This window comes from Somniosus microcephalus, chromosome 12 (genome assembly GCF_052327205.1).
Source record: "Somniosus microcephalus isolate GS21.2 chromosome 12, FLI_Smic_1.0, whole genome shotgun sequence".
Classification (NCBI taxonomy): Eukaryota; Metazoa; Chordata; class Chondrichthyes; order Squaliformes; family Somniosidae; genus Somniosus; species Somniosus microcephalus.
The window spans coordinates 189,330,063-189,357,422 of NC_140998.1; the positions used below are offsets into that span (position 1 = coordinate 189,330,063).

Here is a 27,360-nt window from a genome sequence, read left to right on the forward strand (position 1 = left end):
TACTAAGCTCACTCAACCCGTATATCGAAACTCTGAGTGGAGCGTAACAGAGTGACTTGTGGTGCATTATATCAGGGGAGGTTCATTGTGGACTAGCCCCTGGATATCTCTCCATATGTTAGCGAATCACGGTTTGGGGTACAGTACAAGATACAATTCCTCACAAACACCACCCCCGAAACTCCAGTCCCAAGGGGAAGGCCAGGAGTGTAACTCACTCAGAAGAATTTTTTGAACAGATTTACTGCTAATTTGGCACCGAAAGGGATGAGTCTGTAATAACCAGGCATGACGAGTGTAGCCACATCGAGAGCCCGGTCCAGGAATGAAGGGGATTCTGTGTCTTTCCGCTCCCTGCTCAGGGAGTCTATCTCCCGCTGCATCTCCCCCACACGACTCTGAAATCCTTCTTGTCGCAGCTTCTCCTGCTCCAGCAGCCTTTGCTCCAGGACCTTCTGGTGCTCCTGCACCAAGTTGAGTCAGTCCTGCTCCGCCTTCTCTCGCAGTTGGCTCAGGTTCTCCTCCATCGCCCGCTTCTGGTCCTCCAGCAACTGCTGGGCAGCTCGTCTCTCCTCTTCCTTCGCTTTCATTTCCTGCTCTGCCACTGCGGCCCTTTCCCGGTCGGCTAGTCAAACAGAAGGAGAGGAATTACATCGGATTATACGGAACAGGAACAGGCCATTTAGCCCAACTGCTTCATGCTCCACACGAGCCTCCTCCCGCCTTACTTCATCTCACCCGATCACCATATCCTTCTATTCCTTTCTCCCTCGTATAGGAATGTAGGAATAGGAGGAGGCCATTCTGCCCCTCGAGCCTGTTCCACCATTCAATTAGATCATGGCTGATCTGTATCTTAACTCCATTTGCCTGCCTTGATTCCATATCCCTTAATACCCTTACCCAACAAAAATCTATCAAAATAACAACAGAAAATGCTGGAAAAACTCAACAGGCCAGGCAACATCCATGGAGAGAGAAATAGAGTCAACGTTTCAGGTTGAAACCCTTCGTCAGGCCTGAAAAAAAACAGGAAATGAAACAGATTAAAAGGCCAGTTTGGGGGCTGGAAAATGGGGATGAAAGAACAAAAGAGAAGTGAAGAGACATTAAGAGGTATTCAAAACCAGACGAGATGGTGATGGGACGAGTAAAGAGACAAAAGACGGCTCTAGATTAGGTGTGAAATGCGCTGGCAGAATGAGAGACAAAATCTATCGATCCCAATTTTGAAATATTCGACTGACTCCCAGCCTCAACCGCTTTTTTGGTGGTGGGGGGGGGAGAGTTGCAGATTTCCACCACCCTTTGTGTGAAGAAGTGCTTCCTGACATCACCCCTGAACGGCCTGGCTCTAATGTTAAGGTGATGCCCCCTTGTTCCGGACTCCCCCCCCACCAGAGGAAATAGTTTCTCTCTCTCTACCCTATCGACTCCTTTAATCTTGATCAGATCACCCCTTAATCTTCTAAACTCCAGGAATACAAGCCCAGTCTGTGCAACCTGTCCTCGTAATTTAACCCTTTTAGCCTCAAGATCATTCTGCTGAAACAGAAAATGCTGGAAACACTCAGCAGGTCAGGCAGCGTCAGTGGAGAGAGAAACAGAGTTAATGTTTACACCTCCTCTACACCCATCTTTTGTTTCTTTACTTGTCCCATTACCATCTCCTTTTGCCGAGCAGCATCATCACTTTTGTCATTTAATCACTCCTGCCTTCCACCTTATCACAGATCTTCCCTTTTATTCTATCCTCCCTTTCCCCCTCTTTCCCTGCCTCTGTACTTGCTTAAAACCTGTCACATTCAACGGCATTACCATCGCCGAATCTCCCACCATCAACAGCCTGGGGGTCACCATTGAGCAGAAACTTAACTGGACCAGCCACATAAATACTGTGGCAACAAGAGCAGGTCAGAGGCTGGGGATTCTGCAGCAAGTGTCTCATAGAAACATAGAAACATAGAAGATAGGAGCAGGAGTCGGCCATTCGGCCCCTCGAGCCTGCTCCACCATTCAATGAGATCATGGCTGATCATCCAAATTCAGTACCCGGTCCCTGCCTTCTCCCCATATCCCTTGATCCCTTTAGCCTTAAGAAATATATCCAACTCTTTCTTGAATATATTTAATGAACTGGCCTCAACTGCCTTCTGTGGTAGAGAATTCCACAAGTTCACCACTCTCTGGGTGAAGAAATTCCTCCTCATCTCTGTCCTAAATGGCTTACCCCTTATCCTTAGACTGTGACCCCTGATTCTGGACTCCCCCGCCATCGGGAACATCCTTCCTGCATCTAGTCTGCCTAGTCCTGTTAAAATTTTATAAGTTTCAATGAGATCCCCTCTCATTCTTCTAAACTCCAGCGAGTATAAGCCTAATCGACCCAATCTCTCTTCTTACGTCATTCCTGCCATCCCAGGTATAAGTCTGGTGAATCTTCGCTGCAGTCCCTTCATGGCAAGAACATCCTTCCTCAGATAAGGCGACCAAAACTGCGCATAGTACTCAAGGAGTGGTCTCACCAAGGCCCTGTACAACTGCAGTGGGCAGCACTCTCGCCTCTGAGTCAGTAGGTCTTGCGTTCAAGTCCCACTCCAGAGACTTGAGCCCAAATTCCAAAGGCCGACACTCCCGCCGGCAGTACTGAGAGAGTGCTGCACTGTCGGAGGTAGCGTCTTTCTAATGAGACGTTAAACCGAGGCCAGGCCTGCCCTCTCAGGTCCCATGGCCATTATTAGAAGAAGAGCAGGAGTGTTCTGCCCGGTGTCCTGGGGCCAATATTCATCCCGCGACCAACATCACTGCTCATTATCTCATTGCTGTTTGTGGGAGCTTGCTGTGTGCAATTTGGCTGCCGCATTTCCTACGCCACAACAGTGCCTACACTCCAAAACGTATTTCAGTGTCTGTGAAGAGCTTTAGTACATCCTGAGGTGGGGAAAGGTGGACATGTTTCAGATTCCGCGTCACTTTACACTGGTGGGGAGGGGGGCCATTCACCTACACCGGGATTTCTGACTTGACCACAAGGATGAAAGAAAGAAGGCGATGGGGAAAGAGCGGAGGAGGAGGGGGAGTCGGACCAACTGGACAGCTCTTGCAAAGAGCAGGCACAGGCCCGATGGCCTGAATGGCCTCAATCTGTGCTGTGAGATTCTAAAGCTATTTGAAAAGGTTGAATCTGAGAAGGAAAGGACCGTCAACCCCAGTGTGACCGCTGACCCCAGTGTGAACTCTTGGCCCGTCTCCGGTGCCAGCGCTGATTGGCCGCCGGCTCCACAGCAGCTTGGAGAACCGTACCTGCGATCTCCTTGTCTCTCGCCGTCAGGGTCGCATCGACCTGTCGAAGGGTCTCCGAGTGTTGCTTCTTACGTTCCAGGAAGGCTTGAAGGACTTGCTCAGCCTGCGGAGGGAATGGGGTTCGTGCGTTTTTAGAAAAGCTTGTTATCCTTCAACAGCGGGAGGTGTTCGAGCGAGAAACCGACGGGAAAGGTCAAAGGCCATCAGACAGGAGACACCCGCCACATGAATTTGATGCCGAGCCATATACAGAGATATTAGGACAGGTGACCAAAAGTTTCGAAAAAGTGGTCGTATTCAGGAGCGCCTTAAAGGAGGAGAGAGAGGCGGAGAGGTTCAGGGAGGGAACTCCAGAGCTCGGGGCCCAGGCAGCTGAAGGCACGGCCGCCAATGGTGGAGCAATTAAAATCGGGGATGCTCAACAGGCCAGAAGTGGAGGAGCGCAGAGATCTCGGCGGGTTGCGGAGCTGGAGGAGGTTACAGAGATAGGGAGGGGAGCGAGGCCCTGGAGGGATTTGAACACAAGGATGAGAATTTTAAAATTGAGGCGTTGCCAGACCCGGGAGCCAATGTAGGTCAGCGAGCACATTGGTGAACTGGACTTGGTGCGAGTTAGGATACGGGCAACCTTTGGCCAGGCTCCTCCCGGTCAACATCAAATGCTTAGGGATCCCGACTCAAATAATCCAGCAATGTTCTTGGCATTCCAAACCATACCTGGACTCCTTTCCCCGGTGTGGCTCGGTATCTCTCAACCAGCGTTTCCGTGTCCTTCTCAAACTCCATGTATCCTCCTGGCTTTGCATAAGACCCATTCTTGATCTTATCCTCCATCGTAGCTCCGAGTTCCATGATGATGGCGGTCGATTTGTCCACAGATTCTTGGCCGTTCTTCTCACACATGCTGGAGTATATTCTGGCCACGGCGTTCTATGATCAACAAGGACACAAGGTACTTACGCGGATCGCAGCGCTATCTAATCAAAAAAGGCAGGACAACGGCACTGAGGTACTGATCCGCCATGATCTAATTGAATGGCAGAACATGCTCGAGGGGCTGAACGGCCTCCTCCTGTTCCTATCTTCCTATGTTCCACACATACTCCAGCAGCACTTGTGTGGCCGGACAGATTGGGAGAAGCGTCCCAATATTTCAGGTTGACTGTGTCGTTTGAGCAGGTCATTGTAATGCTCTAAAATCCTGATAAAACCTCAAACAGCCCATTCCTCTTCTGATAAAGGGACAATTAGCCACTCTCTGGGGCTTGTGCCATTCAGAAAAAAGAATTGAACAGATAAAACATTCCCAGCTGGTGTAGTTCCCCATTGGTCAATGGTGCACAAGGTGATGGCGGAGTGAGGAGAAAGACTTCAGCAGCTGGCTCCACAGCACCACCTAGTGGCCAGAGCATGTCACTACATCGTGACAGTTGACATATCAAAATTGACTGGGAACTGTTGACATAGGAATTTACAATGGAGAATCTTGTCACAAATGCTTCATCAAAAATTGTAACAGGAAGTAAGGCTTGTGGAGAGAAAAGGTTTTCCAATATCTGAATATATTTTACCGAAAACTTATCACCACACTTTAGGAAGGATGTCAAGGCCTTGGAGAGGGCGCAGAGGAGATTTAGCAGAATGATATCGGGTGAGGGACTTCAGTTGCATGGAGAGGCTGGAGAAGCTGGGGTTGTTCTCCTTGGAGCAGAGAAGGTTAAGAGATAAGATAGAGGTGTTCAAAATCATGAAGGATTTTGATAGAGTAGATAGGGAGAAACTGTTTCCAGTGGCAGTTGGGTCTTTCTATGAAAGATGTAGACCTAAGAGATGCCGGTGACCACAACACCGATACAAGTTAACTCACCATGAGTTCCTGCTGGTACATCTGCCCTTGGTCCTGGAAGCATCGTTTCATGAAGAGTTGAAGGGCCTGGGACTGACACCGATCATGGATCTCCGATAGTTCCTGCACCGTTGCTGTCGGGAGCCGGACCAGTTCTATCATTCTCTCCTCATAGTCTTTGACCGCCTCACTGACCGCAGCCGTGTTCTCGATCTGCGCCAATGCATGGACTGCGCTCTCTAGGCATGGAATCGTCCCGCTGCGGATGGAGTCCACGTAGGTGAGGGCCAAGTTTCCCAGCACTGCAGGAGAGAGGCATGGGGTGGGGTGGGGAGGGGGAGAGAAAATACTGGCATCAAAAACACACACAGGGTTACTCCTGGAGGCACATTGCCATCCATTCCCTTTAAACATCGAACGCTGGCAACTTGCGATGGGAGCGATTGAGCGGTGGCAATTTCCCTTTAACCGCAGGAGCTGGGAGGAGGAGTTGGAGGAGGGGAGGAGGAGGGGAGGGGATGGAGGAGTGGGAGAAGGGGAGGGTGAGGAGGAGGATGGAGGCGGGTGGAGGAGTGGGAGAAGGGGAAGATGAGGAGGAGGATGGAGGGGGTGGAGGAGTGGGAGAAGGGGAGGATGAGGAGGAGGCTAGAGGGGGTGGAGGAGTGGGAGAAGGGGAGGATGAGGAGGAGGATGGAGGGGGTGGAGGAGTGGGAGAAGGGGAGGATGAGGAGGAGGATGGAGGGGGTGGAGGAGTGGGAGAAGGGGAGGAGAAGGGGAGGTTAAGAGGAGCAGGAGGAGAAGGAGGGGGAGGGAAGGAAGAGGAGGAAGATTTCATGTCTAGCCATTTGATGTGAGTGAAGACCGGAGGGTTTCTGTAATTCTGGTGAAACAAGCTTGAGGGTTCCTATGTATCCAACTCACTGATCAGGGACAGGGTGCAGGGAAGGTTTACCAGAATGATTCCAGGGATGAGGGACTTCAGTTATGTGGAGAGACTGGAGAAGCTGGGATTGTTCTGCTCAGAGCAGAGAAGGCTAAGGGGAGATTTAATAGAGGTGTTCAATATTATGAAGGGTTTTGATAGAGTAGATAGAGAGAAACTGTTTCCAGTGGCAGGAGGGTCGGTAACCAGAGGAAACAGATTTAAGGTAATTGGCAAAAGAACCAGAGCGGGAGATGAGGAGAGTTTTTTTATGCAACAAATTCAATAGTAACTTTCAAAAGGGGAACTGGCAAATATTTGAAAAGGAGAAAGTTGTAGGGCGATGGGGAAAGAGCAGGGGAAGTGGGATTAATTGGAGAGCTCCTTCAAAGAGCCGGCACAGGCACAACGGGCCGAATGGCCTCCTCCTGTGCAGTAGGTTTCTCTGATTGAATGAAGTGCGGATGGTGCAGGTGGTGGGACTGTCCCAGTATTAGTGAGCCACACTGACCCTCACCCTCTCGCACATGGGCTTTGCCATCACTTCGCTGTTCCTCTGTATCGAGCGCAGTGTCCTGAACCATGAACTCTGGCACTTACATCTCCCGCTGACTGTGTGGCCTCCTTTCAGTCTCTTTATCTGCGCTGTGCTGTAAACGTAATCCACAAAATCTCCGGCCTGCTTCACGAAGGCCGGATCCAGGCAGGAGTCTGGATACTGATCCATGTTTTTCATCACTTCCTTATCGGCCGGTCTGTCAAACACAAAGCATTTCCGGGTGGGAAAGTAATTCCTGATGCACTCCCTGGGCAGGTTGTAGGCTTGAACAGTTTTTCTTGAGCCTGGCAGGAAAGAAAATATACAACAAAATATCAACTTTTAAAAGGTCAAGTCCACACCTGCACGAATCAGGATCGTGAGCTGTAGCTCAGTGACTAGTTCACTCTCTCTCGCCTCAGAGTCAGAAGGTTGTGGGTATAAGTACCCATTCAGAGACTTGAGCTCAAAAATTCTGGCCGACACTCCAGTGCAGTACTGAGGGAGCGCTGCACTGTCGGAGGGGCAGTACTGAGGGAGCGCTGCACTGTCGGAGGGGCAGTACTGAGGGAGCGCTGCACTGTCGGAGGGGCAGTACTAAGGCAGCGCTGCAGTGTCGGGGGAGGGCAGTACTGAGGGAGTGCCGCACTGTCGGAGGGGCAGCACTGAGGGAGTGCTGCACTGTCGGGGGGGGCAGTACTGAGGCAGCGCCGCACTGTTGGAGGGGCAGTACTAAGGGAGCGCTGCACTGTTGGGGGGGCAGTACTGAGGGAGTGCCGCACTGTCGGAGGGGCAGTACTGAGGGAGCGCCGCACTGTCGGGGGGGGGGGCAGTACTGAGGGAGCGCCGCACTGTTGGAGGGGCAGTACTAAGGGAGTGCCGCACTGTCGGAGGGGCAGTACTGAGGGAGCGCCGCACTGTCGGAGGGGCAGTACTGAGGGAGTGCCGCACTGTTGGAGGGGCAGCACTGAGGGAGCACTGCACTGTTGGAGGGGCAGCACTGAGGGAGCGCTGCACTGTCGGAGGAGCAGTACTGAGGGAGTGCTGCACTGTTGGAGGAGCAGCACTGAGGGAGAGCTGGACTGTTGGAGGGGCAGCACTGAGGGAGAGCTGCACTGTTGGAGGAGCAGCACTGAGGGAGTGCTGCACTGTTGGAGGAGCAGTACTGAGGGAGAGCTGCACTGTTGGAGGGGCAGCACTGAGGGAGAGCTTGACTGTTGGAGGAGCAGTACTGAGGGAGCACTGCACTGTTGGAGGGGCAGCACTGAGGGAGCGCTGCACTGTCGGAGGAGCAGTACTGAGGGAGTGCTGCACTGTCGGAGGAGCAGCACTGAGGGAGAGCTGGACTGTTGGAGGGGCAGCACTGAGGGAGAGCTGCACTGTTGGAGGGGCAGCACTGAGGGAGAGCTGCACTGTTGGAGGGGCAGCACTGAGGGAGAGCTGCACTGTTGGAGGGGCAGCACTGAGGGAGTGCTGCACTGTCGGAGGAGCAGCACTGAGGGAGAGCTGCACTGTCGGAGGAGCAGCACTGAGGGAGAGCTGCACTGTTGGAGGGGCAGCACTGAGGGAGCGCTGCACTGTTGGAGGGGCAGCACTGAGGGAGTGCTGCACTGTTGGAGGGGCAGCACTGAGGGAGAGCTGCACTGTTGGAGGGGCAGCACTGAGGGAGAGCTGCACTGTTGGAGGAGCAGCACTGAGGGAGCGCTGCACTGTTGGAGGGGCAGCACTGAGGGAGCGCTGCACTGTCGGAGGAGCAGTACTGAGGGAGTGCTGCACTGTTGGAGGAGCAGCACTGAGGGAGAGCTGCACTGTTGGAGGGGCAGCACTGAGGGAGAGCTGCACTGTTGGAGGGGCAGCACTGAGGGAGAGCTGCACTGTTGGAGGGGCAGCACTGAGGGAGAGCTGCACTGTTGGAGGGCCAGCACTGAGGGAGTGCTGCACTGTCGGAGGAGCAGCACTGAGGGAGAGCAGCACTGTCGGAGGAGCAGCACTGAGGGAGAGCTGCACTGTCGGAGGAGCAGCACTGAGGGAGAGCTGCACTGTTGGAGGGGCAGCGCGTAGGGAGAGCTGCACTGTCGGAGGAGCAGCACTGAGGGAGAGCTGCACTGTCGGAGGAGCAGCACTGAGGGAGAGCTGCACTGTTGGAGGGGCAGCACTGAGGGAGCGCTGCACTGTTGGAGGGGCAGCACTGACGGAGAGCTGCACTGTTGGAGGGGCAGCACTGAGGGAGAGCTGCACTGTTGGAGGGGCAGCACTGAGGGAGAGCTGCACTGTTGGAGGAGCAGCACTGAGGGAGTGCTGCACTGTTGGAGGAGCAGTACTGAGGGAGAGCTGCACTGTTGGAGGGGCAGCACTGAAGGAGAGCTGCACTGTTGGAGGGGCAGCACTGAGGGAGAGCTGCACTGTTGGAGGGGCAGCACTGAGGGAGAGCTGCACTGTTGGAGAAGCAGCACTGAGGGAGTGCTGCACTGTTGGAGGAGCAGTACTGAGGGAGTGCTGCACTGTCGGGGGGGCAGCACTGAGGGAGAGCTGCACTGTTGGAGGAGCAGCACTGAGGGAGTGCTGCACTGTTGGAGGGGCAGCACTGAGGGAGTGCCGCACTGTTGGAGGAGCAGCACTGAGGGAGTGCTGTACTGTTGGAGGAGCAGTACTGAGGGAGTGCTGCACTGTCGGGGGGGCAGCACTGAGGGAGTGCTGCACTGTCGGAGGAGCAGCACTGAGGGAGCGCCGCACTGTTGGAGGAGCAGCACTGAGGGAGTGCTGCACTGTTGGAGGTGCAGCACTGAGGGAGCGCTGCACTGTTGGAGGGGCAGCACTGAGGGAGAGCTGCACTGTTGGAGGAGCAGCACTGAGGGAGTGCTGCACTGTTGGAGGAGCAGTACTGAGGGAGTGCTGCACTGTCGAAGATTCTGTCATTTGGATGAGTTTTCAAACTAAGTCCCTGTCTGCCCTCTTAACTGGGCGTAAAACATCCCGTGGCCACTATTTTGAAGAGCAGGGGAGATCTCCCCCATATTCTGGCCAATATTTAATCCCCAACCAACATCAGAAAAACAAATGAGCCAGTCGTTATCACATTGCTGTTTGTGGGAGCTTGCTGTGGACAAATTGGCTGCCGCATTGCCTACATTACAAGTGACTAGACTTGAAGAAGTACTTCATTGGCTGTGAAGCCCTTTGGGGTGTCCTGTGGCTGTGAAAGGTGCTGATACAGCACAGAGCGAGGCCATTTGTAGGAGCTCCCCCATTGCTCACACCCCCCTGCTCTTTCCCCATAGCCCTGGAACTTTTGCCTTCCAGGATTTGTCCAATTCCCTGTTGTAAGTGAATTCTCCAGACACAATTTGCTTCAACGAACCTCTGAAGAAAATGCCCTTTGGCCTACAAAATGTGGTCACATCCCCAACAGATACAAGCACCTGGGACCAAATGGGAATTGGGCAGAGGAATGTGACCAATGGGAGAGCTCCTTCAGAGAGTGAACACGGGCACTTCTACGCTGATACATTCTCGGATTCTCACTGAGGATTGGCCAGAAGCACTTGGTACACTGGTGGATAGACCACGCTTGGAGTAATGTGTTCGGCAGTTCTGGTCTCCTTGGTGTGACCACACTTAAGAACATAAGAAATAGGAGTAGGAGTCGGCTCTTTGACCCTTCGAGCCTGCCCCGCCATTCAGTAAGATCATGGCTGATCTTCTAATTCATCTCCACTTTCCTGCTCTATCCCCATATCCCTTGATTCCCTTAATATTCAAAAATCTATCGATCTCAGTCTTGAATATACTCAATGACTGAGCCTCCACAGCCCTCTGGGGTAGAGAATTCCAAAGATTCACCACCCTCTGAGTGAAGACATTTCTCCTCATCTCGGTCCTAAATGGCCAACCCCTTATTCTGAGACTGTGACCCCCGGTTCTAGACTCCCCAGCCAGGGAAAACATCCTCCCTGCATCTACCCTGTCAAGTCCTGTAAGAATCTTATATGTTTCAATGAGATCACCTCTCATTTTTCTAAACCCTAGAGAATGTAGACCTAGTCTACTCAATCTCTCCTCATAGGACAATCCCCCCATCCCAGGAATCAGTCTGGTGAACCTTCGTTGCACTCCCTCTATGGCAAGTATATCCTTCCTTAGGTAAGGAGACCAAACTGTACACAGTACTCCAGGTGTGGTCTCACCAGGGCCCTATGTAATTACAGTAAGACGTATTTACTCTTATACTCAAATCCTCTTGTAATAAAGGCCAATATATCATTTGATTTCCTAATTGCTTGCTGTACCTGCATGTTAACTTTCAGTGATTCGTGTACAAGGACACCCAGGTAACTCTGAAAACCCACATTTCCCAATCTCTCACCATTTGAAAAATACTCTGCTTTTCACTTAGAGTATTGATCATAGTTCTGGTCTCCATATTATAGAAAGGATAGAGAGGCACTGGAGATGGTGCAGAAAGATTTACAAGGATGATACCAGAACTGAGAGGATATAACTATCAGGAAAGGCTGAACAGGCTGGGGCTCTTTTCTCTAGAAAAGCGAAGGCTGAGCGGTGACCTGATCGAGGTCTTTAAGATTATGAAGGGGTTCGATAGGGTAGATGTAGAGAAGATGTTTACACTTGTGGTGGAGACCAGAACTAGGGGCCATCAATATAAGATAGTCACTAATAAATCCAATAGGGAATTCAGGAGAAACTTATTTACACAGAGAGTGGTGAGAATGTGGAACTCGCTACCACAGGGAGTGGTTGAGGTGAATAGCAGAGATGTATTTAAAGGGAAGCTGGATAAACACATGAGGGAGAAAGGAATAGAGGGATACACTGATGGGGTGAGATGAAAAGGGGTGGGAGGAGGCTGGTGATGGGGTGAGATGAAGAGGGGTGGGAGGAGGCTGCTGTTGATGGGCTGAGATGAAGAGGGGTGGGAGGAGGCTGGTGTTGATGGGGTGAGATGAAGAGGTGTGGGAGGAGGCTGGTGATGGGGTGAGATGAAGAGGGGTGGGAGGAGGCTGGTGTTGATGGGGTGAGATGAAGAGGGGTGGGAGGAGGCTGGTGTTGATGGGGTGAGATGAAGAGGGGTGGGAGGAGGCTGCTGTTGATGGGCTGAGATGAAGAGGGGTGGGAGGAGGCTGGTGTTGATGGGGTGAGATGAAGAGGGGTGGGAGGAGGCTGGTGTTGATGGGGTGAGATGAAGAGGGGTGGGAGGAGGCTGGTGTTAATGGGGTGAGATGAAGAGGGGTGGGAGGAGGCTGGTGTTGATGGGGTGAGATAAAGAGGGGTGGGAGGAGGCTGGTGTTGATGGGGTGAGATGAAGAGGGGTGGGAGGAGTCTGGTGTTGATGGGGTGAGATGAAGAAGGGTGGGAGGAGGCTAGTGTTGATGGGGTGAGATGAGGAGGTGTGGGAGGAGGCTGGTGTTGATGAGGTGAGATGAAGAGGGGTGGGAGGAGGCTGGTGTTGATGGGGTGAGATGAAGAGGGGTGGGAGGAGGCTGGTGTTGATGGGGTGAGATGAAGAGGGGTGGGAGGAGGCTGGTGTGGATTGAGTGAGATGAAGAGGGGTGGGAGGAGGCTGGTGTTGATGGGGTGAGATGAAGAGGGGTGGGAGGAGGCTGGTGTTGATGGGGTGAGATGAAGAGGGGTGGGAGGAGGCTGGTGTTGATGGGGTGAGATGAAGAGGGCTGGGAGGAGGCTGCTGTTGATGGGCTGAGATGAAGAGGGGTGGGAGGAGGCTGGTGTTGATGGGGTGAGATGAAGAGGGGTGGGAGGAGGCTGGTGTTGATGGGGTGAGATGAAGAGGGGTGGGAGGAGGCTGGTGTTAATGGGGTGAGATGAAGAGTGGTGGGAGGAGGCTGGTGTTGATGGGGTGAGATGAAGAGGGGTGGGAGGAGGCTGGTGTAGATGGGGTGAGATGAAGAGGGATGGGAGGAGGCTGGTGTTGATGGGGTGAGATGAAGAGGGGTGGGAGGAGGCTAGTGTTGATGGGGTGAGATGAAGAGGGGTGGGAGGAGGCTGGTGTTGATGGGGTGAGATGAAGAGGGGTGGGAGGAGGCTGGTGTTGATGGGGTGAGATGAAGAGGGGTGGGAGGAGGCTGGTGTGGATTGAGTGAGATGAAGAGGGGTGGGAGGAGGCTGGTGTTGATGGGGTGAGTTGAAGAGAGGTGGGAGGAGGCTGGTGTTGACGGGGTGAGATGAAGAGGGGTGGGAGGAGGCTGGTGTTGACGGGGTGAGATGAAGAGGGACGGGAGGAGGCTGGTGTTGATGGGGTGAGATGAAGAGGGGTGGGAGGAGGCTGGTGTTGATGGGGTGAGATGAAGAGGGGTGGGAGGAGGCTGGTGTTGATGGGGTGAGATGAAGAGGGATGGGAGGAGGCTGGTGTTGATGGGGTGAGATGAAGAGGGGTGGGAGGAGGCTAGTGTTGATGGGGTGAGATGAAGAGGGGTGGGAGGAGGCTGGTGTTGATGGGGTGAGATGAAGAGGGGTGGGAGGAGGCTGGTGTTGATGGGGTGAGATGAAGAGGGGTGGGAGGAGGCTAGTGTTGATGGGGTGAGATGAAGAGGGGTGGGAGGAGGCTGGTGTTGATGGGCTGAGATGAAGAGGGGTGGGAGGGGGCTGCTGTTGATGGGGTGAGATGAAGAGGGGTGGGAGGAGGCTGCTGTTGATGGGCTGAGATGAAGAGGGGTGGGAGGAGGCTGGTGTTGATGGGTTGAGATGAAGAGTGGTGGGAGGAGGCTGGTGTTGATTAGGTGAGATGAAGAGGGTGGGAGGAGGCTGGTGTTGATTGAGGGAGATGAAGAGGGGTGGGAGGAGGCTGGTGTTGACGGGGTGAGATGAAGAGGGGTGGGAGGAGGCTGGTGTTGATGGGGTGAGATGAAGAGGGGTGGGAGGAGGCTGGTGTTGATGGGGTGAGATGAAGAGGGGTGGGAGGAGGCTGGTGTTGATGGGGTGAGATGAAGAGAGGTGGGAGGAGGCTAGTGTTGATGAGTTGAGATGAAGGGGGTGGGAGGAGGCTGCTGTTGATGGGCTGAGATGAAGAGGGGTGGGAGGAGGCTGGTGTTGATGGGTTGAGATGAAGAGTGGTGGGAGGAGGCTGGTGTTGATTAGGTGAGATGAAGAGGGGTGGGAGGAGGCTGGTGTTGATTGAGGGAGATGAAGAGGGGTGGGAGGAGGCTGGTGTTGATGGGGTGAGATGAAGAGGGGTGGGAGGGGACTGGTGTTGATTAGGTGAGATGAAGAGGGGTGGGAGGAGGCTGGTGTTGATGGGGTGAGATGAAGAGGGGTGGGAGGAGGCTGGTGTTGATGGGGTGAGATGTAGAAGGGTGGGAGGAGGCTGGTGTTGATGGGGTGAGATGAAGAGGGGTGGGAGGAGGCTGGTGTTGATGGGGTGAGATGAAGAGGGGTGGGAGGAGGCTGGTGTTGATGGGGTGAGATGTAGAAGGGTGGGAGGAGGCTGGTGTTGATGGGGTGAGATGAAGAGGGGTGGGAGGAGGCTGGTGTTGATGGGGTGAGATGTAGAAGGGTGGGAGGAGGCTGGTGTTGATGGGGTGAGATGAAGAGGGGTGGGAGGAGGCTCGTGTGGAGCATAAACACCGGCACAGACCAGTTGGACTGAATGGCCTGTTTCTGTGCTGGATATCTGATGTAACCTGGGGAGGGGCGGTGGATTGAACTGGAGAGACACTGAACTAACGGACAGGTCTATAACTCGGGGTAACACTGGTGGGTCCTTCAGTCGCTCGGTTGCTTCTTATCCCGGGCTCACCATGCTTCAGTTTGAGAGCGTTGTCCAAGTAGTCATCAGCCGTCACCTCCATGCCTTCTAACTTCAGCTCCAAGATGAAGTCTCGAACGGACCAGAGAAAGGCCGGGAAGAACCGGGTAAATTCTGAGGACTCGTCGCCCCCCCCCTGTCGATTTCACTTTGATGAGCTCGGTCAGTTCCGTGATGTAACTGAGCAACAGCTAAGGAATGGGTTAACAGAGGGGTGTGAGACGCAAGGGCTGATCGGGCAGGAACACAGGGTAGAGTAAACATCTGGCCGAAGTTGGAAGGGGTGAGTGACCATAAATCAAAGAATTGTCTCCTCTCAATATCGTAAGAAATGGGACAGAAGCAAACATGTGTTTGCTCAGGGAAAGGGTTAATTTATTAATAAGGATCCAGATACTTTTTTAATTCATTCTCGGGATGCGGGCAATTATTGGCCATCCCTGGTAGCCCTGAGAAAGTGGTGGAGGGCCTCCATATTCAACCACAGCAACTTGCTTGCTGGGCCACTTCAGAGGGAAGTTAAGAGTCAACCACGTTATTGCGGGACGCAAGTCTCATACAGGCCCAGACCGGGTAAGGACGGCAGGTTTCCTTCCCTCAGGGGACTTCGGTGAACCAGCTGGGTTTTTATGATAATCCGACAGCTTCATGGCCCCTTTTACTGAGACCAGTTTATTCATTTCCAGATTTCAGAAACGGAATTCAAATTCTCAAACTGCCTTCGGTGGGATTTAAACTCACAAAGGCCTCGGATTTGCTAGACCAGTGAGGTCACCATCACACCACCTCAGATACTTTGCCCCAGTTTGATTGTAGATAACTGAGCGTGTAATTTTTTAAAATATTCATTCTTGGGATGTGGGTGTTGTTGTGTATGTAATATGTGTGCTACTTTGAACCTATGGACAGGACTGCAATACTTGTTGGGCGTAGTGATACGCAGTACCACTCCTGGCCATAGGGGTATAAATAGTACTGTGGGTACTGATCCCCCTCAGTTCCCGCCTGTGGGCATGAAGTAAAGACCTATGTGTAGTCCCTACCTCCAACCAGTAAAGACCTGTTTGAGTTATACGTTTAAGTCTTTGTGTTAATTGTTCAATACAATACACATACTTAACACTGGCGACGAGTCAGGTTCTTACCCTGCGGCAGTTATTCCACGGCGGCTTCGTCCACAGACAGGACGTTGAAGAGAGGTTTCAAATCTCACCACCCCACTGGAAGAGACAGGCATTAGGACCCTGAAGCCTCCATCAGCGACTGAAAACGGGGAGAATCTGGAAAGACAACAGAAGCAGCTGATGGAGAAAATGGAGCAGGAGCACACAAAACGTCTGATGTCAGAGGAGTTAACGGTCAGCCAACTCCTGCATATGCTGAAGGACAGGACTCTGAAATGGAAAAAACTTGAACACGAACTTCAATATTCAAACGAAAGGGGTTCGGAGCTCTCAAAGGTTATTGGAAGAGCTGAGGTGGCAACACAGACTGAGATGACTGCAACAGAGCAGCCCTTGGATGCCAAAAGTACGCTGACTCACGTCAACGTAGAACAACAGACCGCTGAAACAGCTGCTCCGGTAGAGGGATTGAATAGTCCGATCAATCAATCTCCAAAAGAAGTTGAAGTAGTAAAATCTCAAATGAGGTCATTAGTAAACGACTTGCTGAAAGCCCAGAAAAAGCTGGATGAAGAGGTACGCATGAAGAAGTCTCTTCAGGAAAGATGTCTGGACTTGGAACAAAAGCTGGCTAACGCCCAGCTGGGTATGGAGGAAATAGAAGACCCTCTCGCTGGCCTAGATCAGGACGACACCGAATATTACTATGTCCTGTCCTGCCCAACTTGTAACTTCGACTCCCACCATACAGAAATCATGGAGGAGCACCGAAAGTCTACGGAACATCGGGAGAAGGTGGCTCTACTACGGAAAAAGGAGGGAGAGAAGGAGGAACTGCGCATGCAGCTGGCAGCTGACAGTGGAGCCCAGAGAGTCTCCAAGAAGCAGAAAAGGAAAAGTCGAAACAGAAGATGACCCATCTGAACCATTATTACCTCTACCAGATCACACACGTGGTCCCTCCGAACGGAGCCAATTCAGTTCGGAAGTTCAAACTGTTAAATCCATGGAAGGACTATTGAATGAGTCACTCCAGCAACGTGAACCGACTCCACCACAGAGATTGAATCTGTGAACTGTTTTCCGCAGAGACTGAATCTGTGATCTGTTTTGACATGAAGTTATCTATGTATCTATGTTATTCTGTTATGTAAACCTGAAGTTATATATGTATATATGTTATTACGTTATGTTAAATGGGGAGATGACTGTAAAGCTAGGAAGGGAGGAATGTTGTGTATGTAATATGTGTGCTACTTTGAACCTATGGACAGGACTGCACTACTTGTTGGGCGTAGTGATACGCAGTACCACTCCTGGCCATAGGGGTATAAATAGTACTGTGGGTACTGATCCCCCTCAGTTCCCACCTGTGGGCATGAAGTAAAGACCTATTTGTAGTCCCTACCTCCAACCAGTAAAGACCTGTTTGAGTTATACGTTTAAGTCTTTGTGTTAATTGTTCAATACAATACACATACTTAACAGGTGTCGCTGGCAATGCCCCAATTTTTTGCCCATCCCGAGTTGCCCTTGAGAAGGCGGTGCTGAGAAGCCTTCGAACCGCTGCAGTCCGTGTGGTGAAGGTGCTCCCACACTGCTGTTAGGGAGGAAGTTCCAGGAATTTGACCCAGCGACGATGAAGGAACGGCGATACACTTCTAAGTCAGGATGGTGTGTGGCTTGGAGGGGAACTTGGAGGTGGTGGTGTTCCCATGCGCCTGCTACCCTTGTCCTTCTAGGTGGTAGAGGTCGTGGGTTTGGGAGGTGCTGTCGAAGAAGCCTTGGCGAGTTGCTGCAGTGTTTCTTGTAGATGGTACACACTGCAACCACGGTACGCCGGTGGTGGAGGGAGTGAATGTTCAAGGTGGTGGATGGGGTGCCAATCAAGTGGGCTGCTTTGTCCTGGATGGTGTCAAGCTTCTTGAGTGTTGTTTGAGCTGCACTTATCCAGGCAAGTGGAGAGTATTCCATCACACTCCTGACTCGTGCCTTGTAGATGGTAGAAAGACTTTGGGGAGTCAGGAGGTGAGACACTCGCCGCAGAATACCCAGCCTCTGACCTGCTCTTGTTGCCACAGTAATCCGGCAGGACACCAACCCCAACGAGTTCGAACCTGCCTGGCCTGAGGAAGTGATAAGTGAACGCCTTACTTTAAACTGACCACTGGTTGGTGTGAAAGCTCACAACCCAGGTGGGGGTTTGATAAGTGGGAACATCCTCCTCCCATATTATACGGCAGATGTTACAAGTAAAATGGTGGCTGTGACCTGACTAACATCTGGAGATAGAGGATGTAACTGGTAGAATAGATAAGGGAGAACCAGTGGATGTGGTGTATTTGGACTTTCAGAAGGCTTTCGATAAGGTCCCGCATAAGAGATTAGCGTGTAAAGTTAAAACACATGGGATTGGGGGCAAGGTACTGTCTTGGATAGAGAACTGGTCGGCAGACAGGAAGCAAAGAGTTGGAATAAATGGGTCTTTTTCCGAGTGGCAGGCAGTGACTAATGGGGTACCGCAGCGATCAGTGCTAGGACCCCAGCTATTCACAATATATATAAATGATCTGGACGAGGGAACTAGATGTAATATCTCCAAGTTTGCAGATGACACAAAGCTGGGTGGGCGTGTGTGCTGTGAGGAGGATGCCGAGAAACTCCAGTATGATTTGGACAGGTTGGGTGATTGGGTAGATGCATGGCAGATGCAGTATAATGTGGATAAATGCGAGGTTATCCACTTCGGTGGCAAAAACAGGAAGACAGATTATTATCTGAATGACAATAGATTGGGAAAAGGGGAAGCGCAACGAGACCTGGGTGTCCTTGTGCACCAGTCGCTGAAGGTAAGCATGCAGGTGCAGCAGGTGGTTAAGAAGGCAAATGGTATGTTGGCCTTCATAGCGAGAGGATTTGAGTACAGGGGCAAGGATGTCTTGCTGCAGTTGTACAGGGCCTTGGTGAGACCATACCTTGAGTATTGTGTGCAGTTTTGGTCACCTTATCTGAGGAAGGATGTTCTTGCCATGGAGAGAGTGCAGCGAAGATTCACCAGACTGATACCTGGGATGGCAGGAATGACGTATGAAGAGAGATTGGGTCGATTAGGCTTATATTCGCTAGCGTTTAGAAGAATGAGAGGGGATCTCATTGAAACTCATAAAATTCTAACAGGACTAGACAGACTGGATGCAGGAAGGATGTTCCCAATGGCGGGGGAGTCCAGAACCAAGGGTCACAGTCTAAGGATAAGGGGAAAGCCATTTAGGACTGAGATGAGAAGGAATTTCTTCACCCAGAGAGTGGTGAACCTGTGGAATTCTCTACCACAGAAGGCAGTTGAGGCCAATTCATCACATATATTCAAGAAGGAGTTGGATATATTTCTTGAGGCTAAAGGGATCAAGGGATATGGGGAGAAAGCAGGGACAGGGTAATGAATTAGGATGATCAGCCATGATCTCATTAAATGGCGGAGCAGGCTCGAGGGGCCGAATGGCCAACTCCTGCTCCTATCTTCTATGTTTCTATGAGTCGCGATCAGGAGGATAGAATACCTTCAGCTCACAGACTGCAGGATATCACTGTTCCTTCATCGTTGCTGGGTCAAAATCCTGGAACTCCCTCCCTAACAGCTCACAGACTGCAGTATATCACTGTTCCTTCATCGTCGCTGAGTCAAAATCCTGGAACTCCCTCCCTAACAGCACACGGACTGCAGCGGTTCAAGAGGGCAGCTCACCACCACCTTCTCAAGGGCAACTAAGAATGGGCAATAAATGCTGGCCTTGCCAGCGATGCCCACAGCCCAGAAATGAATAAATAAAAGGCCATGTCATTCCACGCACTGGGATTATTAAGAGTACGAGAGAAGATCCAATCTGGAATTTGTTACAAGCTTAACTCCTCCCATTTTATCTGTCCTTGGACACCTTGCCCTAGACTCAGCATCGAGTCACTATTGGGCCATGAAAGGCAGCAAACCTTGTTGATTGTCCTGAGGTCGTGACAGGTGCTATATCAATGCAGGCTCCATCTCGTATTTAATGCAGACAGGCACTTAGCACCAAGAGAGCTTATTAACAATGTGTGAAGGATACTGTAGCTTGTCCACTGCATATTGATCGATGGTGCCCAGACTATTGTACACCAAAACACTGCTCAGCAGAACAGCAAGGGCAAAGATCAAACAGTCATTTTTTTCATCCCCCTGTAGAGAGATGGAAGCAATTATACTGGGCGTTGAATCATTTCCCACAATAACCTCCCTCTCTCGTCGAACAGACACAGCACATGGACAATTCGTTTTCCGAACAGAGAAAGTAAAACAGCTTGGAATGTGGTGGCACCTCCTGTTCCTGTGTAACAGGCTTGAGGGGCTCAATGGCCTCCTCCTGTTCCTGTATAACAGGCTCGCAGGGCTGAATGGCCTCCTCCTGTTCCTGTGTAACCTGCTCGAGGGGCTGAATGGGCCTCCTCCTGTTCCTGTGTAACAGGCTCGAGGGGCTGAATGGCCTCCTCCTGTTCCTGTGTAACAGGCTCGAGGAGCTGAATGGCCTCCTCCTGTTCCTGTGTAACAGGCTCGAGGGGCTGAATGGGCCTCCTCCTGTTCCTGTGTAACAGGCTCGAGGGGGCTGAATGGCCTCCTCCTGTTCCTAATGAACAGGCTCGAGGGGCTGAATGACCTCCTCCTGTTCCTGTGTAACAGGCTCGAGGGGCTGAATGGCCTGCTCCTGTTCCTGTGTAACAGGCTCGAGGGGGCTGAATGGGCCTCCTCCTGTTCCTGTGTAACAGGCTCGAGGGGCTGAATGGCCTCCTCCTGTTCCTGTGTAACAGGCTTGAGAGGCTGAATGGGCCTCCTCCTGTTCCTGTGTAACAGGCTCGAGGGGGCTGAATGGGCCTCCTCCTGTTCCTGTGAAACAGACTTGAGGGGCTGAATGGCCTCCTCCTGTTCCTGTGTAACAGGCTTGAGGGGCTGAATGGGCCTCCTCCTGTTCCTGTGTAACAGGCTCGAGGGGCTGAATGGCCTCCTCCTGTTCCTAATGAACAGGCTTGAGGGGCTGAATGACCTCCTCCTGTTCCTAATGAACAGGCTCGAGGGGCTGAATGACCTCCTCCTGTTCCTGTGTAACATGCACGAGCAGCTGAATGGCCTCCCCCTGTTGCTGTGTAACAGGCTCGAGGGGCTGAATGGCCTCCTCCTGTTCCTGTGTAACAGTCTCGAGGGGCTGAATGGCCTCCTCCTGTTCCTGTGTAACAGGCTCGAGGAGCTGAATGGCCTCCTCCTGTTCCTGTATAATGGACTGGAAGGGCTGAATGGGCCTCCTCCTGTTCCTGTGTAACAGGCTCGAGGGGCTGAATGGCCTCCTCCTGTTCCTGTGTAACAGGCTCGAGGAGCTGAATGGCCTCCTCCTGTTCCTGTGTAATGGGCTGGAGGGGCTGAATGGGCCTCCTCCTGTTGCTGTGCAACAGGCTCGAGGGGCTGAATGGCCTCCTCCTGTTCCTGTGTAACAGGCTTGAGGGGCTGAATGGCCTCTTCCTGTTCCTGTGTAACAGGCTCGAGGGGCTGAATGGCTTCCTACTGTTTCTGTGTAACAGGCTCAAAGGGCTGAATGGCCTCCCCCTGTTGCTTTGTAATAGGCACGAGGGGCTGAATGGGCCTCCTCCTGTTCCTGTGTAACAGGCTCGAGGGGCTGAATGGTGTCCTCCTGTTCCTGTGTAACAGGCTCGAGGGGCTGAATGGCCTCCTCCTGTTCCTGTGTAACAGGCTCGAGGGGCTGAATGGCCTCCTCCTGTTGCTGTGTAACAGGCTCGATGGGCTGAATGGCCTCCTCCTGTTCCTAATGAAAGGCTCGAGGGGCTGAATGGCCTCCTCCTGTTCCTGTGTAACAGGCTCGAGGGGCTGAATGGCCTCCTCCTGCTCCTGTGTAACAGGCTCGATGGGCTGAATGGCCTCCCCCTGTTGCTGTGTAACAGGCTCGAGGGACTGAATGGCCTCCTCCTGTTCCTAATGAACAGGCTCGAGGGGCTGAATGGCCTCCTCCTGTTCCTGTGTAACAGGCTCGAGGGGCTGAATGGCCTCCTCCTGTTGCTGTGTAACAGGCTCGAGGGGCTGAATGGCCTCCTCCTGCTCCTGTGTAACAGGCTCGATGGGCTGAATGGGCCTCTTCCTGTTGCTGTGTAACAGGCTCCAGGGTCTGAATGGCCTCCTCCTGTTGCTGTGTAACAGGCTTGAGGGGCTGAATGGCCTCCTCCTGCTCCTGTGTAACAGGCTCGATAGGCTGAATGGGCCTCTTCCTGTTCACAGAATCACAGAATCACAGAAACCCCACAGTGCAGATAGAAGCCATTTCGGCCCATCGAGCCTGCACCGACACATATCCCACCCGATCCCCGTAACCCCTACACCAACACATATCCCACCCTATCCCCGTAACCCCACGTATTTAATCCCCCTAACACTAAGGGTCAATTTATCATAGCCAATCAACTTAACCTGCACATCTTTGGACTGTGGGAGGAAACCGGAGCACCCGGAGAAAACCCACGCAAACACGGGGAGAATGTGCAAACTCCACACAGACAGTCGCCCGAGGCCTGTGTAACAGGCTCGAGGGGCTGAATGGCCTCCTCCTGTTGCTGTCTAACAGGCTCGAGGGGCTGAATGCCCTCCTCCTGTTCCTGTGTAACAGGCTCGATGGGCTGAATGACCTCCTCCTGTTCCTGTGTAACAGGCTCGAGGGGCTGAATGGTCTCCTCCTGTTCCTGTGTAACAGGCTCGATGGGCTGAATGACCTCCTCCTGTTCCTGTCTAACAGGCTCGAGGGGCTGAATGCCCTCCTCCTGTTCCTGTGTAACAGGCTCGATGGGCTGAATGACCTCCTCCTGTTCCTGTGTAACAGGCTCGAGGGGCTGAATGATCTCCTCCTGTTCCTGTGTAACAGGCTCGAGGGGCTGAATGGCCTCCTCCTGTTCCTGTGTAACAGGCTCGAGGGGCTGAATGGCCTCCTCCTGTTGCTGTGTAACAGGCTCGAGGGGCTGAATGGCCTCCTCCTGTTCCTGTGTAACAGGCTCGAGGGGCTGAATGGCCTCCTCCTGTTCCTGTGTAACAGGCTCGATGGGCTGAATGGCCTCCTCCTGTTCCAATGCTCCAGTGCCAGTCACTAAGTAAAGCATGCTGTCCAATCAATTCATACGTCGCTCCCTGTCCTGTAACGTATAATAGGAAAGTAGAACTGGAGTCCGTTCCTCACTTCAACAGAATGGTCCTGGGATCCATGAAACATGGCAATGGATTGAGAAATAGAATGACCCACCTTCTCCATGTCCCCCAGTCCTTCGGTGTCCAGTAATATGAGGCAGTGGTCAGCTTTTAACGGGTGAGGCATGCACCACATCCAGATCCCTTTGGTCTGAGACTGAATGGTGGATCCCAACGAGAAACCTGGTTTATGTTTGGAAAGAGCACAAGACTTATTCATAAAATAGCTTCTCTCGCACATTGAGGACCTCGTTCCGTATGGACCCAAAGCTTAAGTATTGGTCTCCTTGCCGAAGGGAGGATATACTTGCCTTAGAGGTAGTCCAGCAAAGGTTCACTAGACTGATTCCTGGGTAGAGAGATTGAACAGACTGGGCCTATATTCTCTAGAGTGTAGAAGAATGAGAGGTGATCTCATTGAAACATACACAATTCTTACAGGGCCTGACAGGGTAGATGCAGGGAGGATGTTGGTGTTCAGAGGGACCTGGGTGTCCTTGTACATGAATCACTGAAAGTTAACATGCAGGTACAGCAAGCAATTAGGAAAGCAAAGGAATGTTGGCCTTTATTACAAACGGATTTGAGTATAAGTGTAAAGATGTCTTACTGCAATTACATAGAGCCCTGGTGAGACCACAACTGATGTATTATGTACAGTTTTGGTCTCCTTACCTAAGGAAGGATATACTTGCCATAGAGGGAGTGCAACAAAGGTTCACCAGACTGATTCCTGGGATGGGGGGATTGTCCTATGAGGAGAGATTGAGTAGACTGGGCCTATATTCTCTATTGTTTAGAAGAATGAGAGGTGATCGCATTGAAACACACAAAATTCTTACAGGGCTTGACAGGGTAGATGCAGGGAGGATGTTTCCCCTGACTGGGGAGTCTCGAACCAGGGGTCACAGTCTCAGAATAAGGGGTCGGCCATTTAAGACTGAGATGAGGAGAAATTTCTTCACTCAGAGGGTGGTGAATCTTTGGAATTCTCTACCCCAGAGGGCTGTGGAGGCTCAGTCGTTGAGTATATTCAAGACAGAGAGCAATAGATTTTTGGATACTAAGGGAACCAAGGGATATGGGGATAGTGGAGTTGAGGTCGAAGATCAGACATGACCTTATTGAATGGCGGAGCAGGCTTGAAGGGCCAAATGGCTTACTCCAGCTCCTAATTCTTATGTTTTTATGTTGAGTTGTTCTGAGGACGTGGGCTCCACTGGCAAGACAACATTCATTGCCCAACTCCTGGCTGCTTTGCAGAGTTGGTGGTGGAAGGTGAATTTACATTGTTCTTTCTGGTTTTCCGTGAGACTTACGTCAAGGGTACGGCAAGGGAACGGGTCCTCTGTTAAACATAAGACCATAAGAAATAGGAGCAGGAGTTGGCCATTCGGCCCCTCGAGCCTGCCCCGCCATTCAATAAAATCATGGCTGATCTGATCTTGGCCTCAACTCCACTTTCCCGCCCGCTCCCTATAACCTTTGACTCCATTGTAGCTCAAATATCTGTCAATCTCCGCCTTGAATATATTCAATGACTCCACCTCCACAGCTCTCTGGGGAAGAGAATTCCAAAGATTCACGACCCTCTGAGAGAAGAAATTCCTCCTCATCTCAGTTTTAAATGGGCGACCTCTTATCCTGAAACTATGCTCCCGCATTCTAGATTCCCCCACGAGGGGAAACATCCTCTCAGTATCTACCCTGTCCAGCCCCCTCAGAATCGTATACGTTTCAATAAGATCCCCTCTCATTCTTCTAAACTCCGATGAATATAGGCCCAACCTGCTCAACCGTTCTTCATAAGACAACCCCTTCATCTCAGGAATTAATCTATTGAACCTTCTCTGAACTGCTTCCAATGCAAGTATATCCCTCCTTAAATCAGGAGACCAAAACTGTACGCAGTACTCTAGGTGTGGTCTCACCAACGCCCTGTACAGTTGTAGCAAGACTTCCCTACTTTTATACTCCATCCCCCTTGCAATAAAAGCCAAATTTCCATTTGCCTTCCTAATTACTTGCTGAACCTGCATGCTAACTTTGTGTTTCATGTACGAGGACCCCCAGATCCCTCTGTACCGTAGCATTATGTAGTCTCGCTCCATTTAAATAATAATTTGCTTTTTTATTTTCCGTACTAAAGTGGATAACCTCACATTTTCCCACATTATACTCCATCTGCCAAATTTTTGCCCACTCACTATGACTCCATGACACTGATCCCTGTGGCGCCCCACTAGTTACAGTTTACCAACCAGAAAATGACCCATTTATCCCGACTCTTTGTTTTCTGTTAGTTAGCCAATCCTCTAACCATGCTAATATATTACCCCCAACACCGTGAGCTCTTACCGTGTGCAGTAACCTTTTATGTGGCACCTTATCGAATGCCTTCTGGAAATCCAAATGCACCACATCTACAGGTTCCCCTTTATCCACCCTACTCGTTACATCCTCAAAGAACTCCAGCAAATTTGTCAAACATGATTTCCCTTTCATAAAACCATGTTGACTCTGCTTGACTGTATTATGATTATCTAAATGCCCTTCTTTACTTCCTTAATAATGGACTCCAGCATTTTCCCAATGACAGATGTTAGGCTAACTGGCCTGTAGTTTTCTGCTTTTTGCCTCCCTCCTTTCTTGAATAGGGGCGTTACATTTGCGGTTTTCCAATCCGCTGGGACCTCTCCAGAATGCAGGGAATTTTGGTAGATTACAACCACATTCACCCCCACAACCTCAAACAACAAATCCCCAAAAGAGGACAGACTTTTGTGGCCTTGTTGAAAGTGGGGGGGATGGAGATGTATATCCAACAGAACTTTATTCAATATACATGGGGGGGTCACCAAGTGAAGGGTGGAGAGAGTTGGGGGTTGAGGCTACTGGGATGGAGAAGGAAGAGAGTGGTGGAAGACTTAGGATCACAGGGAACCCTGCTATTGATGGGGGGGGGGGTGTGGGGGGCGGGGGAGAGAGAGAGAAAGATAGAGAAATAGAGAGAGAGAAATAGAGAGAGAGTGAAAGAGAAAGAGAGTGTGAAACAGAGAGAGAGAAAGAGAGAGCGTGAAAGGGAGAGAGGAAGAGAGAAAGAGAAAGGAGGGTAGAAAAATGGGGGTGGAGAAAGGGGAGGGAGTGAGATGGGGAGAGAGAGGAGGGGGAGAGGTGGCAGAAAGAGAGAGGGGGGAGAGACTGGGTGAGACAGAGAGAGGAGAAAGAGGGTGAGACAGAGGGGAGGAGGAGAGGTAGAGGTAGAGGGAGGTAGAGAGAGAGAGAGAGAGTTAGAGGTAGAGAGAGAGAGAGTTAGAGGTAGAGAGAGAGAGAGTTAGAGGTAGAGAGAGTGGTAGAGGAGGAGAGAGAGAGAGAGAGAGAGAGAGAACGTGATTAACCACAGCACAGATGGAGCCATTTGCAAGGAAACAAGGCTGCAGGAGGTTAGATGGAAAACTATATAATGGCGGCTTGTTCGTGGTGTGAACGCCAACAAAAGACAATGGCTGGTCCGGTCTGTGACTCCGGTCCCACAGGAGAGTTTTTTAGGCATTTCTCAATCACCACAACAGCCACAGAAACACAACAGTGTTGCTCAGACTTATTCGAGATGAGTCACCAGGAGTTGGCTCTGGGTTAAATGTGAGGATTGAAGATTGTACCTTTGCGTTTCCCAGCGAGCTTGTTCATCAGGTAGGATTTCCCGGTGCGGTACAGTCCCACCACGGCCACCACCACCGCCGGTTGGCTGATCCCTGACAGGATGTTCATGGCCTCTTGGTTCACCTGGAGTTTGCCAGACGTGCTGTTCTCAATCAAACACATGGGCTCCTCCATGTTGTAAAGGGCACGACCTTCACTTGGATTCATGTGGGCAACAGTCCTTTCCATCTAATGCACAAAAGACAATAACAACACATTCACCTTCTAGCAACTAATAGAAGGAGAGATTGATGGAATAGACCTTTGGGGTGTGACCAGGTAGTTAAGGCCAGTAGATACTGGTCAACGCTGGAACAAGACTAGAAGTTGGCAATGAACTAGGGAAAGTACTTGAGTTCGATGTAAAGAAAGGTCTTGTATTTATACAACGCCTTTCATGGCCTCAGGACATCCCAACATTCTTCACAACCAATGAACAACTTTTGAAGTGAGGTCACTGTTGTAATGTAGGGAAATGCCACAACCAATTTGTGCACAGCAAGCTCCCATAAACAGGAATGCAACTAATAACCAGCTCATCAGTTTTTTTGTGGTGTTGTTTGAGGGATAATTGATGGCCAGTTTCACCGGGACAACTAGTCGGGAGGCGACGTGTCTGCATTTCAGGTGCTGTCCATTATGTTAAGGTGTGATGTCCATGACCATGGAAATTGTGTTGTCGAGCACATAAAGCTGGCTGACACTCCAGTGCCGTGCTGAGGGAGCGCTGCACTGTCGGAGGTGCCGTCTTTCGGATGAGATGTTAAACTGAGGCCCCGTCTGCTCTCTCAGGTGGACGTAAAAGATCCCACAGCACAATTTCGAAGAAAAGCAGGGGAGGTGTCCTGGCCAATACTTATCCCTCAACCAACATAACAAAAACA

General features: G+C 51.5%; 1 protein-coding gene across 1 annotated transcript; it reads right to left on the bottom strand.

The window, feature by feature from the left end:
- Window positions 1–218: 218 nt before the first annotated feature.
- On the bottom strand, window positions 219–26,665 carry LOC147109786 (guanylate-binding protein 1-like). The gene is given in 10 exon segments (XM_086003882.1): window positions 219–625; window positions 3,304–3,406; window positions 4,021–4,233; window positions 5,171–5,451; window positions 6,672–6,914; window positions 14,378–14,525; window positions 14,527–14,566; window positions 19,614–19,723; window positions 22,830–22,957; window positions 26,437–26,665. Coding segments are annotated over 10 exon segments (1,902 nt in total).
- Window positions 26,666–27,360: the final 695 nt, after the last annotated feature.